Source organism: Raphanus sativus, chromosome 5, assembly GCF_000801105.2.
Source record: "Raphanus sativus cultivar WK10039 chromosome 5, ASM80110v3, whole genome shotgun sequence".
NCBI lineage: Eukaryota > Viridiplantae > Streptophyta > Magnoliopsida > Brassicales > Brassicaceae > Raphanus > Raphanus sativus.
In genome coordinates, this window is record NC_079515.1 from 26,455,023 (window position 1) to 26,468,918 (window position 13,896).

The 13,896-nt window shown below is 36.7% G+C and overlaps 3 protein-coding genes across 3 annotated transcripts; 2 read left to right on the forward strand and 1 right to left on the reverse strand.

The window, feature by feature from the left end:
* The first annotated feature begins 2,770 nt into the window (after positions 1–2,770).
* Positions 2,771–3,579, forward strand: LOC108860885 (VQ motif-containing protein 25). The gene has a single exon (XM_018634735.2). It carries the CDS (start codon positions 2,906–2,908, stop codon positions 3,443–3,445), a length of 540 nt encoding a protein of 179 aa, XP_018490237.1. The 5' UTR covers positions 2,771–2,905; the 3' UTR covers positions 3,446–3,579.
* Positions 3,580–5,452: 1,873 nt separating this feature from the next.
* On the forward strand, positions 5,453–8,609 carry LOC108861082 (uncharacterized). Its single transcript, XM_018634908.2, has 6 exons — positions 5,453–5,891; positions 6,003–6,095; positions 6,174–6,297; positions 6,440–6,800; positions 6,888–6,942; positions 7,025–8,609. Exons 1-6 carry the CDS (start codon positions 5,784–5,786, stop codon positions 7,100–7,102), a joined length of 819 nt encoding a protein of 272 aa, XP_018490410.1. The 5' UTR covers positions 5,453–5,783; the 3' UTR covers positions 7,103–8,609.
* LOC130494950 (uncharacterized) lies at positions 7,234–13,841 on the reverse strand. Its single transcript, XM_056985811.1, has 3 exons — positions 13,428–13,841; positions 11,589–12,223; positions 7,234–7,315 (listed from the first exon to the last, which is right to left on the reverse strand). Exons 2-3 carry the CDS (start codon positions 12,221–12,223, stop codon positions 7,234–7,236), a joined length of 717 nt encoding a protein of 238 aa, XP_056841791.1. The 5' UTR covers positions 13,428–13,841.
* Positions 13,842–13,896: the final 55 nt, after the last annotated feature.

The following is a 13,896-nucleotide window of genomic DNA, read 5'->3' on the forward strand; positions in this document are numbered from 1 at the left end:
TACTCAAGCGAATCATTATTAGGAATTATACTTATACATGCATGTGTATATATAACCTAGTTAGTATATGAACTAGCTAAAAATACAGTGTTCTTTTGCGGTTATACTTAGGCTAAACATTAAACTTATACAAATCAAAAGTCCAGATTTTAGTATATGCAAAGATTTATCTACCATCAACCATATACAGTATTAAAAATATTTGAGAATATTTTAATTATTTTATTCATGAAAAAAAAAACAATCATAAGTTTGTTGAGTTTTGGTGCATTACATGGGGCCAACTTTGTGGAATCTTACTTATCTATTACTTTAATCAGTTAACTAGTACCACCTGCATTTATCTATCATAAGCACAAACAGACACGGAACATAAATATTTCAACATTGCGAAAATATATAAAAGAATTAGCTATATATTAAAAATTACAATATGATCATTTGGTTAGTGGGAGGGGACCAAATGCGCTTCAGCTATTTCATGTCTTGGGAGACAAACTAACGCAAAACTACATATAATTAATTCTTACTTACACATCTTTCTCATAATTAATAACTACATGTAATTAAATTAATTGACCTAAAGCTTCCTTTGAATTTAAATGATGGTTCTAAACTTTGTAGATATGTGGGTTTGATTAGGACGTGATTTCTGGTCATTACAAAAATATCAACAATCCGTTAATTTTTTTATAACAATCCATTAAATTAATCGCCTACATCTTATAGTTCGTATATCCTCTATATATTAAAGGAGAAGTATTTTTAAAGCTTTCCTTAAACGATTTTGGTGAGAATGCATGAGAAGCCTCTATTCCACGTGTCACTCTGTGAGCGATTTAAAAAAAACGGATCATTTAATTCTTAGCTTTCTTTCCTTATTTGCTTCAATGACAAACCATTTTTTTCATGCTCGAACAGTTACAACAAGGGGATCCAAAAAATACAATGCACGTCGGTATGTTATATAGGGATTTCTCTGCTTCTCTTTAGTGTCTCTGTCGATGAATGAGACAATAATTTAATTAGATTAGATAATTATGTTCATGTTATTCATATAGATCTCATGGAAGGCAAAGGGATCCAAAACCTTTGACCAACATCGATCTCGCTTGCGTCGGAAATCCTGTTCAGGTCACTGATCCTCTGGTACTGAACCAACCCTCTGAAAATCTCAGATGTGATGAAGAAGAGCGTGTCTCCCTTCTTGACGGTGCAAACCGGAGTCTGGTTCGATACGCCGGTTCCGTTTGAGCAAGAGCAAGGGATCGGGACGTGTACGACCTGGTTCGGGTTTACGCCTTGAGTGCGTTGGGTGGAGAGTGGGAGGTTGTTGGCTTCAAAGATCGAACGGAGCTTCTTGACAGCGAAGAGAGTTTTGATATTGCTGTAGGTTGTGTGCCTTACTTGCTTGAGTAACCCACGAGAGAGCAACACGTAGAGGGTGAGTCACCTGGTTCGCCGCATTTGAATTTTCCGGTCATTTGGGCGGAGAAAGTGAGGAGGAAGGAAAAGAAGGGAAAGGGTAGAACGAGAAATTACTATTTTTTTATTGTTTTTTTGTCGCCGGGGAGTTCTCAGTTTATCTTTTGAGTTTTATTGTTTGGTCTGAAAGGAATTAAAAAGATGAGGAAGAGAGTTGACCGAGAAAAGACTTTGGAGTGTACTGATGAGTTTTATTAGGGAAGATAAATAAATGAGAACACAATAAGAAACAGAGTCTGCAGCACATTGTGGTTTGGTCCCTAATGAAAAATGTTGTCATTATTTTATCACGCAGTGAATTGTTGACATTTATAGTTTTGATTTTATTATTACATTCATACGTCGTTATAAATATATGCATATTTACATGTTTCTACTTTTGATCGGTTTTGTTCGGTTTAATTGGTTATAAATCAAACCATATTCAATCCTACGATTTTTATAAAATCACATCCATTCGGTTTGTATGGTATATACCAAAACAAAACCATATTATCTATTTTTGTTCGATTCGATAATATTCGGTTTTATATATTGAACAACACTAATTTGGAAATTAGTAGGTTTTAGGTTATTTTTTTATCATATCTTAATATCCTATTGTAGAATTAGATTTTATATTCATATCTTTTGGAATCTTATATGTGAGTTTTATATTAAACCGAAGAACCGGTACTCAACCCGATCTGAACCGAGAACCGAATGAGTATCCGAAGATATCCGATAAATATAATACTTAAAACTATTATTCATAACTATATATATATAATTATTTTAAAAATAAAATTATAATTATAAATTAGATATATTAATCATTTTTGTGTATTTTCGGATAAAATATGATAGTTTGGATAGAAATATCCAAAAAACGTGTCTAATGAGTAATTTTTGTTATTTTTAGTATATTTGGGTAGTTTGGATACAAAATATCCGAATCAAATCGAGTAATATGGTTACTTTGGGTACTATTATTCGAACCCGTTTCAGATACATTAGTTATTCAATTATTTTCGGTTCTTTTACATCAAAACCGAACTCATCCGAACTAGGGAGGATCCAACTCGAACCCGACCCATAATTTTGTAATACCCAACCGGGACCTAATTTTCAAACTCGGAAAATCTGATATTCTGAAAGTGTGTATCTGTACTCGATGGATACATGAATATTCATATCTATTAAAAAGATAATAAAATCAATAATCTTACCCTGGCACGGGTTATTACCTAGTATATAGATATATGCATAACCATATCCAAGTATTTAAGTCGAAGAGGAATTTAAAATATTTGTTTTTTCTTTGTTCTTTACTTATCGTTTCCTTTGTCCTCCTATATAACCTTCCCATATCTCCACTTACTATCAAATTCACCAACCGCATCTTTCTCTCTTCTAACAATCAACCCTAATAATTCCAAAAATGGAAGCCACCATCTTCAAGGGCAGAAGAAGCTCATCATCAGCCCTAGCGATGCACAAACAGTCATACTCAATAACCAAATCAAAGCCAAAGATACGTATAATTCACATATATGCACCTGAGATCATCAAGACCGACGTTGCCAACTTCCGTGAGCTCGTGCAAAGCCTCACCGGCAAACCAGAAAACCATGGCGTTTCCAAAACAAAACCAAGAAGAGATCATCGTCAAGTCCAAGACATGACCAACATGGAGAAACTAAGAGAACCAGAATGTTATGAATCTTATGATCAGGGGTTCTGCTTAAACTCAGAGATGGAAGAGATCTCGATGACATGGAACGGTAATAACGGCGTTGGTGAGAGCTCCGGAGGGTTCCTGAATGGTATGGGAGATTTTGAAGGGTTTATTCAAGAACTTGGTGAATTTCCCTATCTGCCCTTGACATCCATGGATGTTTCTGCTTCTTCTAATTCATCTTCTTCCTCTCATTTACATGGCGGATCAGTTTTCTCAGATTCTCACCACCAATTCGTGTGACTCTCTCTGTCTCTCAAACGAAGTAACCTTTTTTTTTTTTTAAGTGTTGTAATTTATTTTGTTTATTAGGTTTTTGTTGAAAATAAATTTAATTTATTAATTTTGTTTAATATATATGAAGTAACTTTTTTTTATCACGGAAATTAATTAATTTATCTTATTGCATGAAAAGCTTAGACTCCTTTTATTTCTCCATTATTGTCGTGTCAACTTGTCAAGCATGTTACAATAATGAAATTTTGTTATTTTCGCACGTCCTCTATGCGATTGATACAAACGAAAGATGCTTAATTTGAGGCTACTCAATTTATTTTATTGGACGAAAAGCTTAACTCCTTTTAATTATGCGTTCATCATGAGAAACATGTTATAGAAGTCTTTGTGTCCAGAGATATATGGTATTCGAAGTGATTCAGTTTGTATTCAGTTTGTTTGATACTTGCAGACATAAACAGAGGAACATAAAGCACCAGTGTCTCTTTGTTAGGAGACTCGATCGTCAATGAAACAATCTTGATGATCACTATCATTATACCGACTTCGTCTTTACTAATTCTATCATTTTGTGTCCAAACCAAAAGTAACATGCTACCAAAATGGTTTATCATTCTTGATATAGATGATCAATGCTGGATGCATTCGTATCGGTAGATAAGGTAACGACACATTAAACTTTTGATATTAGTATATTACAGTCTCTTTCAAAAAACAAAACACACATATAAAACCGTGATATAAGGTGGAATGGAAAGTAAGGAAGCCCGCAAACCTGTTGGCGGGTCGATACATTCCACATGGTTCGAACCCGCAACTAGGTCTTGACAAAAAAATAATCTAACATCCGAACCAAAACCTAATGGAAATACCAAAAATGGAACCGAACGGGAATCTTCGACTGCCCGAAATTACTTAAACCGATCTGAACCAAAAAATTTAGAATAGAAAATGAATCCTTTAGCCTAGTCATGGGCACATTATCCGAAATGTTTTGAAAACCGGACCGGACACCGAATCGGTGAAGCTACTGATTAACTGGACCGGTTCAACCGGTCGAACCGGGTTTTTTTTATTTATATAAAAATCTATATAATTATGTATTTATACTATATAAACTTTACTTCTACATATAATACTTTCTCTATTCTTCTTTTTTATTAACTCAAAATAAACAACAAACATAAATCTGATTACTATGTAAACTAAAAATTAAAAAAAAAACAAATGATTTACAGCTAAAACAATCATATTTATTTATTTTTACAACTAACATTTCAAATTTTAAGAATATGGTAAAATAAAAATAGTATATGAGAGTCAAAAATATATTTTTTACATTTTTTCTTAGAAAAATAAAAAATCAATTAAATAGTGATAGTTAAACACTAATTATAAAATATTAAATTTTAGCTAGTAATAATTAAAAATACTTAATTATATGTTAATTTTTAAGAACCGGGTTTTAAAATTAAACCGGGTCACCGGTTTTACCGGGTTTCAGCCGGTTTTACTGGTTTTTATCAAATCCGGGTTTTAAACCGAACCGGACTCGGCTTCTTCAGCGAGTCACGGTCAGACCGGTTCGACCGGCTGGTCCGATCCGGTTTTTAAAACACTGTCCGAAACCCAAAAACTAAACCAAAACGAATCGAAAAAACCGAAACCAAAACGGACCGAAAATTACAAAAGCCCGAACGGTTCCTATATTTCTAAATACAAAAAACCGAAACCGAACGGATATCCGAATATTTTGAATATATTAAAAATTAGTTATTTTTAATTTTAATATATGTAAAATATAATTTATAAATTAAAAGACAATCCAAAAAACAAATCTGAACTACCCAAATACTTTTTCTGTTTTTTTTTGGGCTTAACTCGGGCTTTCGGATTTTTTCAATTTTTTGGCTTTAAAACCAAACCAAACCCGAATTATTAATAATACGGTTCCACTTCGAGTTTTATTAGAAAATAGAAACCCGATCCGAATCCGACATGATCCAAACTGAACCTAGCAGAAAAATATCCGGTTCCTAAACGGTTTCTAAACATCCAACCCGAATAAACCGAACAGATCCGAACCAAAAATCGGAATGCCGAGCACTACTTTAGCCTGTATCTCAGTTACCTGATAACCTAATAACCAAACTGAACTGATATCCAAATGCCTACCTAACTGCCGCGCCCACTTGTTTTAGACATATTTTTCTAACAAATCAGCCCTACTACGGTTTACTTGGGCCTAGTCCTCGGGACGGCCCAATTTGACATCACGAGGCCCAATGATTGGTCTTGAGCAGTTGAGTGCAGGGCATGCCTTTGAATCTTTTCGCCGGGGGAGATGATCGCCGCCGTCAGAGCAGCGATTCTCAAGGCACAAAGCTACTCTTCTAACGTCAAAACTGTCTTGTTCCATTCTACTCCCATCCTACAACGCAAACATAAATCCGTCAGCCCATTTCCTCTTCATTTTCTTCTTCTGCACGTTTTTTTTTGTTGTATTTTTGATTCTTGTGCTACGGATTATATATAAATATAACCACATTGACATGTGTGACAGAACTCAGAGACACGAAACAAAAAGTTGTCAAGAAGCAGGGCAAAGCAAGACTTGCGTCGTAACGTGAATGCTTTTGCAGAACACTTGTTTGGGGTAAATATATTAATGTCTGAACCTTCTTTTTTTTACTGTTCTTTTACATTTATAAATGCTCTCTCAGTGTTTCAACAGATATGGAGTGATGGGTTTGATTACTCTGATAAGCACACGTCGTGGTTCGAAAAACAGTACTTTAGAGTTTGCAAAAGAAACCGGATTGGTAGTAGTAGATACATTCATCAACGTTTGGATAAAAGTAAGACAACACACTCTTCTTTGCCTCTGTTTCCTCTTCTATGTCTGAAAAAACTATATATGTTTGTAAGAAAGGGATCAGTCTAATGAGCTTCCGAGTTTTGGTATTGTTGGTTTTTTTAGCCTTTTTGATGATTGTGTAGGTTGTTTCGATTTCAGTGGAGTTGATGATGAGTGTGAAATCGAATACTTTCTACGGAGTGCATTGGGTGGATCCTATAAACAGAGTAAATCTCGATGGAGAGAGCGTCATTTCTATGGTTCAAACAGACAGGAAGAGGGTGAAGCTCGCTCGTGGAGGTATTCAAACAACAGCAACACTGGACGATCTCGGGGCTCGAGACAACGACTAGATCAAGAAGAAGAAAAGGAAGAAGAAGAAGAAGAACAAGACGAACGTTCTTCCACGGAAGTCAACGATTTAGATACGAGCCAGCAGTCTCATAGACAAACACTTGGTCTTAGTTCCTCAGGTCCCTTAAACCTTGGAGATGTCAAAAAGGCGTAAGTAAATTAGTTACTTTATGTCATCAGATGGAAACTATATGTTTATATATTTGATCTCTCTCAAACTATTTTGCATGCAATCAGATACCGAGTTTGCGCATTAAAATGGCATCCAGATCTTCACCCCGACTCTACCAAGGTAACCTTTAAAATTAATTCGTTGTGTTTAGTGAATGTGTTTATCGACACTGATTCCGAATTATCATTGATGAAACACACAGAATGCAGCTGAGGAAAAGTTCAAGCTATGCACTGTGGCATATGAATCGTTATGCGAAAAGTTTGCCATGAACCAATAAGATTCTAGTTGGATGGACACGGTGATGAGAATTGGATAGGATTTGAGTTGCTAAAGATTACGAGTTGATTAAGAGCAACATTAAGGGCTAATACTTGTTGGGTTTGTAGAAAAAAATATATTAGCTTTTAATTACTTCAGCTTTTTGAAAACATGTTGAAACATTGTCTTACTAACAGAGACAATAAGACAATGTTTCATTGTTGGAAGTGCTCTAACAATGAAACAGAGAGCATAGGCAGAGACAGAGTCAACGGACTTGAACTTAGCAGACTAATTAAATATTTTGACCAAAAAAGCAGACTAATTAAACATCAAGATATAGCTCTTTTTTTTTGTGCAACTGTATATACTGTATTAAGACGAAGAAAATATATAAAAGGTTAAGCATCTAAACAAAAGGGGGGGGTTCCCACCAAAATGGAGGACACCTAATGAGATTTGGTAATACACTTACAGAAATAAAATTCTGTTTAACTTTTTGACAATTTTTGTCCTCTTCTGGTTATAATTACTTTTCTGTTGTAAATAAAGAAGAGAAGAGAAGAGAAGAGAGGAATTTTTGTGTCTTATTCCATGAATAATGATCTCCTTATATAGGATACAATAGCTTGGAGACAAAGCTTAACTTGGAGTGGGGAACAAGTATATCTAGGACTTTCCATATGGACATCACTACAATATTTATAACACTTCCCCTTGATGTCCAATATGTCGAAGTGCTTTCAAAACGCCGTAGATGCTGTCTCGTTAAAAACCGAGATTGTAATGCCATAACCGTCTAGAGTTTGTAATGCGTTTGGAATACTGCCTCGTTAAAACCTTTCCATGGTAAACCCAAAAACCCAATGTGGTAAAAACGGGAAGCCATGGATAGGAAAAAGAGTACAGCCGCATTACTTCCCCTGAAGTGAATATCACTGAAGGCTTCTCAGTGATCGCATACCAATCTGCTGCATAAGCTTCCTGAGCGTGCATGTTGGTAATGCCTAAGTGAAGAGGTCGGCTGAGTTCTCGCTAGATCTGACTTAGAGGACCTTGACCTCTCCTTCTTTCTGAAGATCGTTGGTGAAGAAGAACTTGGGGAGAACATGCTTAGTCTTGTCACCCTTGATGTAACCATCTTTGAGCTGAGCTATGCAGGCCGTATTGTCTTCGTAAAGAACGGTCGGCTCGTCTTTACCATCCGTGATCCCACATGCTGTCCGAATATGGTGTGTCATGAGTTTCAACCAGACACACTCTCCGCTTGCTTCATGGATCGCCAATATATCCGAGTGATTGGATGATGTGGCTGATATAGTCTGCTTGACTGATCTCCATGAAATAGTCGTGCCTCCATATGTGAAAACATAGCCGGTTTGGGACTTAGCACTGTGTGGATCGGACTGGTAACCTGCATCAACAAAATGCTTTCATGATATTCATGGTCCATTCGGATCATATGGTTTATCTCTCTTAGATAAATTCGACCATGAATGTCTTTGTATGTCCATGATCTGTCTGGATCATGACATCATCCATAATCCATCCGGACTATGTTCTTGTCCACTATATATCTTATTCATATCCTTTGACCAAAACTCTTTATGAACTTTTAGTATATGTCCACGTTATGTTCATGAAGTGGCTATTGTGTTATAGTTTGAAGTTTAATCAAAGCTAAGCCACTTTTTGGTCAATAGGACGTTCCTCTCACTTGGATGGTTTAGGTCGGATTTAAGACCTAGAGGAACTGGTCGGAACAAGCTGGACGGGATGGATTGGTCGGGACCAGTGATGATTAAGGTCGAACTAGGTCGGACATGATCCTAGTCGGTATGGTTCCCTTTGGTCGTGAATCTGATGGATTCTCAGACCATTTGATCAATCTATTCTTGGTATGTTGGATCATAGATTCCAACCTTTATATACGGCTAATGATCTCTACTATAGATCATCGTAGTCTCTTCATAGCCTTTCCAAGAATCAATCATCTTAATCATCCTTTCTTTAAGTATAAACACAAGGAATATATTGACTACTATATGGACTGATTTGAAACGTTCTTATAGAACTTTCTACTAAGCATCACTTAGTCTTATCATATCGTGTGTATGCAGCTGCATTTCAGTCCATGAACAACGCAGGAACGATGTTGTTCTATGAGAACTTCTTTCTCATCTTTCAAGGTATCTTATATTACCTTTATATCCAGTGAGATATCCAATGTCTACTACATCTTTCTTAGATGTCCAGATTTCGATATTGGGTAGTAGCATTCACCACATTAGGAATTTATTTCCTTGTTCCTTAGTCCCTGTGAGTATCCTTGTGTGATCAAGCCATTCCATTGAATGCTTTATGTAGCAACATGTACGACCACTTGTTTGTACTTTCATGTTCTACTGCTCACGATTTTCTTTTCCTCACAAGACTCATCTGTTCACTGGTTAGATGGCGTCTCACTTATGTATTTGGCCAATACGCCCATCTCATACATTCTTTGGGTTTAACTCCACGTCTCATTCTATGAGTACTCTTACGTGGGTTAGTGATCCTCGCATATCTCTTATGCTCAAGTGCTTTCTCTTTATCACTTATGAGTGTGTGTATGTGTCGACACCTTATATAATGTTCCATCGCGTTCTATCGCGTTCTAGACATGACACAATCGATTGAGATTTTATTATTATCAGGATCATTGAATACTTTGTAGTTTGCAAGGCTACATTGTATGATACCTGTACCTTAGGACCGGCCGGTCTTATCTCATTGTCTAGTATGGTTTCTCTTTCATGAACCCGAATCTATCATTATGAGCACCTTAACTTTTCTATTCGTGGTTCATTATATATGGAACATTCTGGTCTATCTTGTATAGACTTTTACAGCAACTTGATTATGTCTCTACTAGGACATTTATATAGTGGTGCTAAACTGGTATGACTTAGTCATTCTTTCGGGTCTGTCTGGCTATCATTCTTTCTTTGTTTATGAACGTCCAGTATATATATATATCTGGTCCGAGGATCTTTGCCAAGACTTGGATGGTTAAAACCATTCCACTTTTACTTTCTATTTACCAGCTTATAGCTTTCTCCATGATGTTGGATAGTCGGATTCATCTTGTATGTAATCCGTGTACCTTGGCCACAATATGATCACCTTTGTTTGGCTCATGGTCTCACTGAATTCGTGGGAGAAAGATCATGTTCTCTTATCCAACATATATTCCCGATTTTCATCTCATCCTTAGATGAGGTATTCCATCCTAGATGGCACATAGGTATGTGGTGGTTTATTCATAGACTCTTAGGATGGTCTATATCTGGATTATGACCCTTTATCATCTTTAGACGGGAATATCTATGCTCACTTTATATGGCCTGATGTAACTTATCTTTCATACATGTATTCTTGTGGTGTACCCAAGCTTATAGACTTTTGAAGTCTCAACCTTATAGGTTATGCCTTTTACGGCCAAGCTATAATGCCTTATGGCCTTCAGCCATGCTTATCATGTTCGGGTTTTATAGTATGGTCATGGACCACACGGAGTGTTTATTCTCCCCCTCATGAACATGCTATAAAGTACGTTTGTTTGTCCTCACTTAAACGTAATGCTTGGACGGTCAGCATGGTTTTAGACAATGATACACGAATTTGTGGTCTGGTCATGATCACGGGTTTTGTTCTTACTATCCTCATGATCAGATTATACTTTCGTGTTGCTTGGAACAATGAAGCCTACTGAGTTTCCCTTGTGTACATGTTTCACAACGTGAGATCTTATGGGATAACTCTTTGTGCCTTATTAATCAAGTTCAGACCAGGATGGCTAATCCGGTCATGCCATAAAGTGTATAAATTCGTTGGTGAACCTTACTGGTTACCTAGGCTTTTATGCCTTATCACACCGATCCTTAGCATAGTATTAGATCAGTAGGGAGAATGTAGTCTCGACCTCTTTTATATGTATGCCTTTGGCGATTTTCATAAGCTAAAAGAAACATTTCCTTTTGCTTTGCTCTGCCCATTGGTTTATTATTGAAACCATTTTGATGTGGCTTGTAATGCCATTTCGACCTTTACTCCCTCCTCGACCATGATTGGATCTACAACCACGGTTATTGTGGTATCCTTGTCCACGGCCAGTGGGGATTTTGGGTCTCTCTCAATGGGTCTTAGGTGATAAATTTCGTGCCTCTTAAGGCCATGCCTTAGGCGTGGTGGTCTAGACATACTCTTCTCGAGTTTTCATTCTCATTTGTCAAAAAAAATATTTTTCAAGCAAATCAATCAAGATAAAAGAAAAACTTTTATTAATGCTATGAAATTTGAATGACAAATTATATTTAAAACAAAACACCAAATCATAAGTATGAAATCAGAATGTCAAAAGGCTTAAACAATAGCCGGCCAGTCCATAATAACATCTTGGACGTGGCTCACATTTGGTTCTCTATTCAATGAATAAACCAATCTCATCATCTATATGAGTCCACCCGAATTTTCTTTTCTTAGCTTCTTCAGCATCACCGTATATCATCTCACATTGATACTCGGCACTTATCTCCATAACATAGTCGAGTTTGTCGAGGTTGACTTTCCTTTTCTGCTTCTTTTCCTCAAGAGCTGAAAGGTATGAGAGAAGGTCGTAATAGGTTGTGAAACCTTTAGCCTTCTGTGATAACAACACTTCCTTTGAATGGATCGTGTCACGAGTCTTGCTTAACAAGTCATAGTTTGTTATCACTACACCACATAGTTTAAGACTATAGGTGATTCTCATAAGATCAAAGTGATAGTCATCCACGGATTCATAATCCTGGAACCTCAGAGCCTTCCATTCTTTCATGGACTCATCTAGTAGTGGCTCGAAGAACATGGTGTTCAATCTCGACCAGAGATCGTAAGGATCGTTGATGTAACTGCACTCATCATACAGATCCTTCACGAGATGCTTTTTCATTATCAAAACAGCTCTACGCCTTTCATATGCAAGGGTATCATTGCCGTATTTGATACACTTCCCAAGTCCTTTAGACTTTAAATCGGCTGAAGTGTTCATCGCCCAATCAAGGTAATTGTCTCCATTGAGATCAAGGGCTGGGTAATCCGAGTGATGGAGTCTCGACATCTGAATCATATCAAAATGATTTGTGTTAGTACATACAATTTTCTGATGCCATTGGCTATCCAAGAAATAAAAGGCACTCGGCTAGTATGTAAACAATAAAGCCATATGGCTTGTGTGACCAATGCCATTCGGCTATTACACAATTAAATCACATTGCCAGCAAACAAATAAGAGGGCCATACGGCCAGTTTGCATTCTCTTTAGAAATTTACTTTCTCATAACTCATCCATCACTTAATCAACTTATCTGATTTATAAATCCCTTGAAAATAGTGGGATGGAAGAGTGCATGGTTTAGCCATACCATATGGTATGCTACATCGACCCATGCGATTTAATGGTCTAGTAGTACCATTCGGTACACATCCTCGACCAAATAAAACGGATCGTGATTTAGCTGCACTGTGGTGCGCATCATCCATCACCGGTGATTGTGGATCACCGTGGATCATCGAGGATCACCGTGGATCACCTTGGATCACTGATCATCGTAGATTATCGCGGATCATCGAGGATCATCATGGATCATAGATCAACGCGGATCATCGTGGATGATCACCGTGAATCATAGGTGAAAAATCTAGTTGCACCTGAGGGTGAACATCATCGACCATTGATTTTGTTTTATGGTCTAATCGTACTTAAGAGTACGTATCATCGACCTTTACTTCATATGGTCTAGTCATACCTATTGGTATGCATCATTGACTTAAAAGAAAATCATGGTCTAGCCACACTATGGTGTGCATCATCGACCAAAAGATGTGGAAAACATTAACCTTATGTTTTGTTTGGACATATAGCGTGTCATCCTTAAAGGGGTATCACTTGTTGTCCATACAAAACGAAAGTCATGTAATCACATGCTTTATATTTTAGGATTTAGGGTTTCTTAAAATCAGATTTAAACTTTAAGGATTAGGGTTTAAAATTCAAATCTGTTTTTAGGATTAGGTTAAACATTGACCTTAAATTTTGTTTGGACATATAGCGTGTCATCCTTAAAGGGGTATCACTTGTTGTCCATACAAAACTAAAGTCATGTAAAACTATTAAGGGTTTAGGGTTTTGATTTTAAAATAAACAGAACTAAAATCAACCAAATCAAATCGCAAAATTTTTAAATCGGATTTAAGATGAAGAGAAGTTTGAAAACCCGAATTGCTTGAACCACAAGTAAAGATTAGGGTTCTTGAGATCTTACCTTAATCTTTGCCGATCTTTTCTCCTTGGTTCCTCTTTTAGAAACCTTAAATAATCAACAATGAAAGTTTCAAAGTTGGATTAGTATGAGATCTAAGAACAATAGAAATCGAAATTAAGAGAGATAAGGAGTTGGCGGCTATTAGGGTTTTGGATGATCTTTGACGGCACGGCTTGCACTGGGAGGTGACGGCGCGTCTGGAGTCGGATTGATGCGTGGTCTGCGGCGCTGGATTCGTCTCGTCAAGAGCTTCAATTTGATATATTACTCGCCGTCTGGATCCTTACGGTTAGGGAGATATGACGGTTTAAAGTTGCGGCTGAAATTAAGGTTTTTGTGGTCGCTGGATTTTAGCTAGGGTTTAGAGTCTCGTGCTGATAACGTGTTGTAAATAAAAAAGAGAAGAGAAGAGAAGAGAGGAATTTTTGTGTCTTATTCCATGAATAATGATCTCCTTATATAGGATACA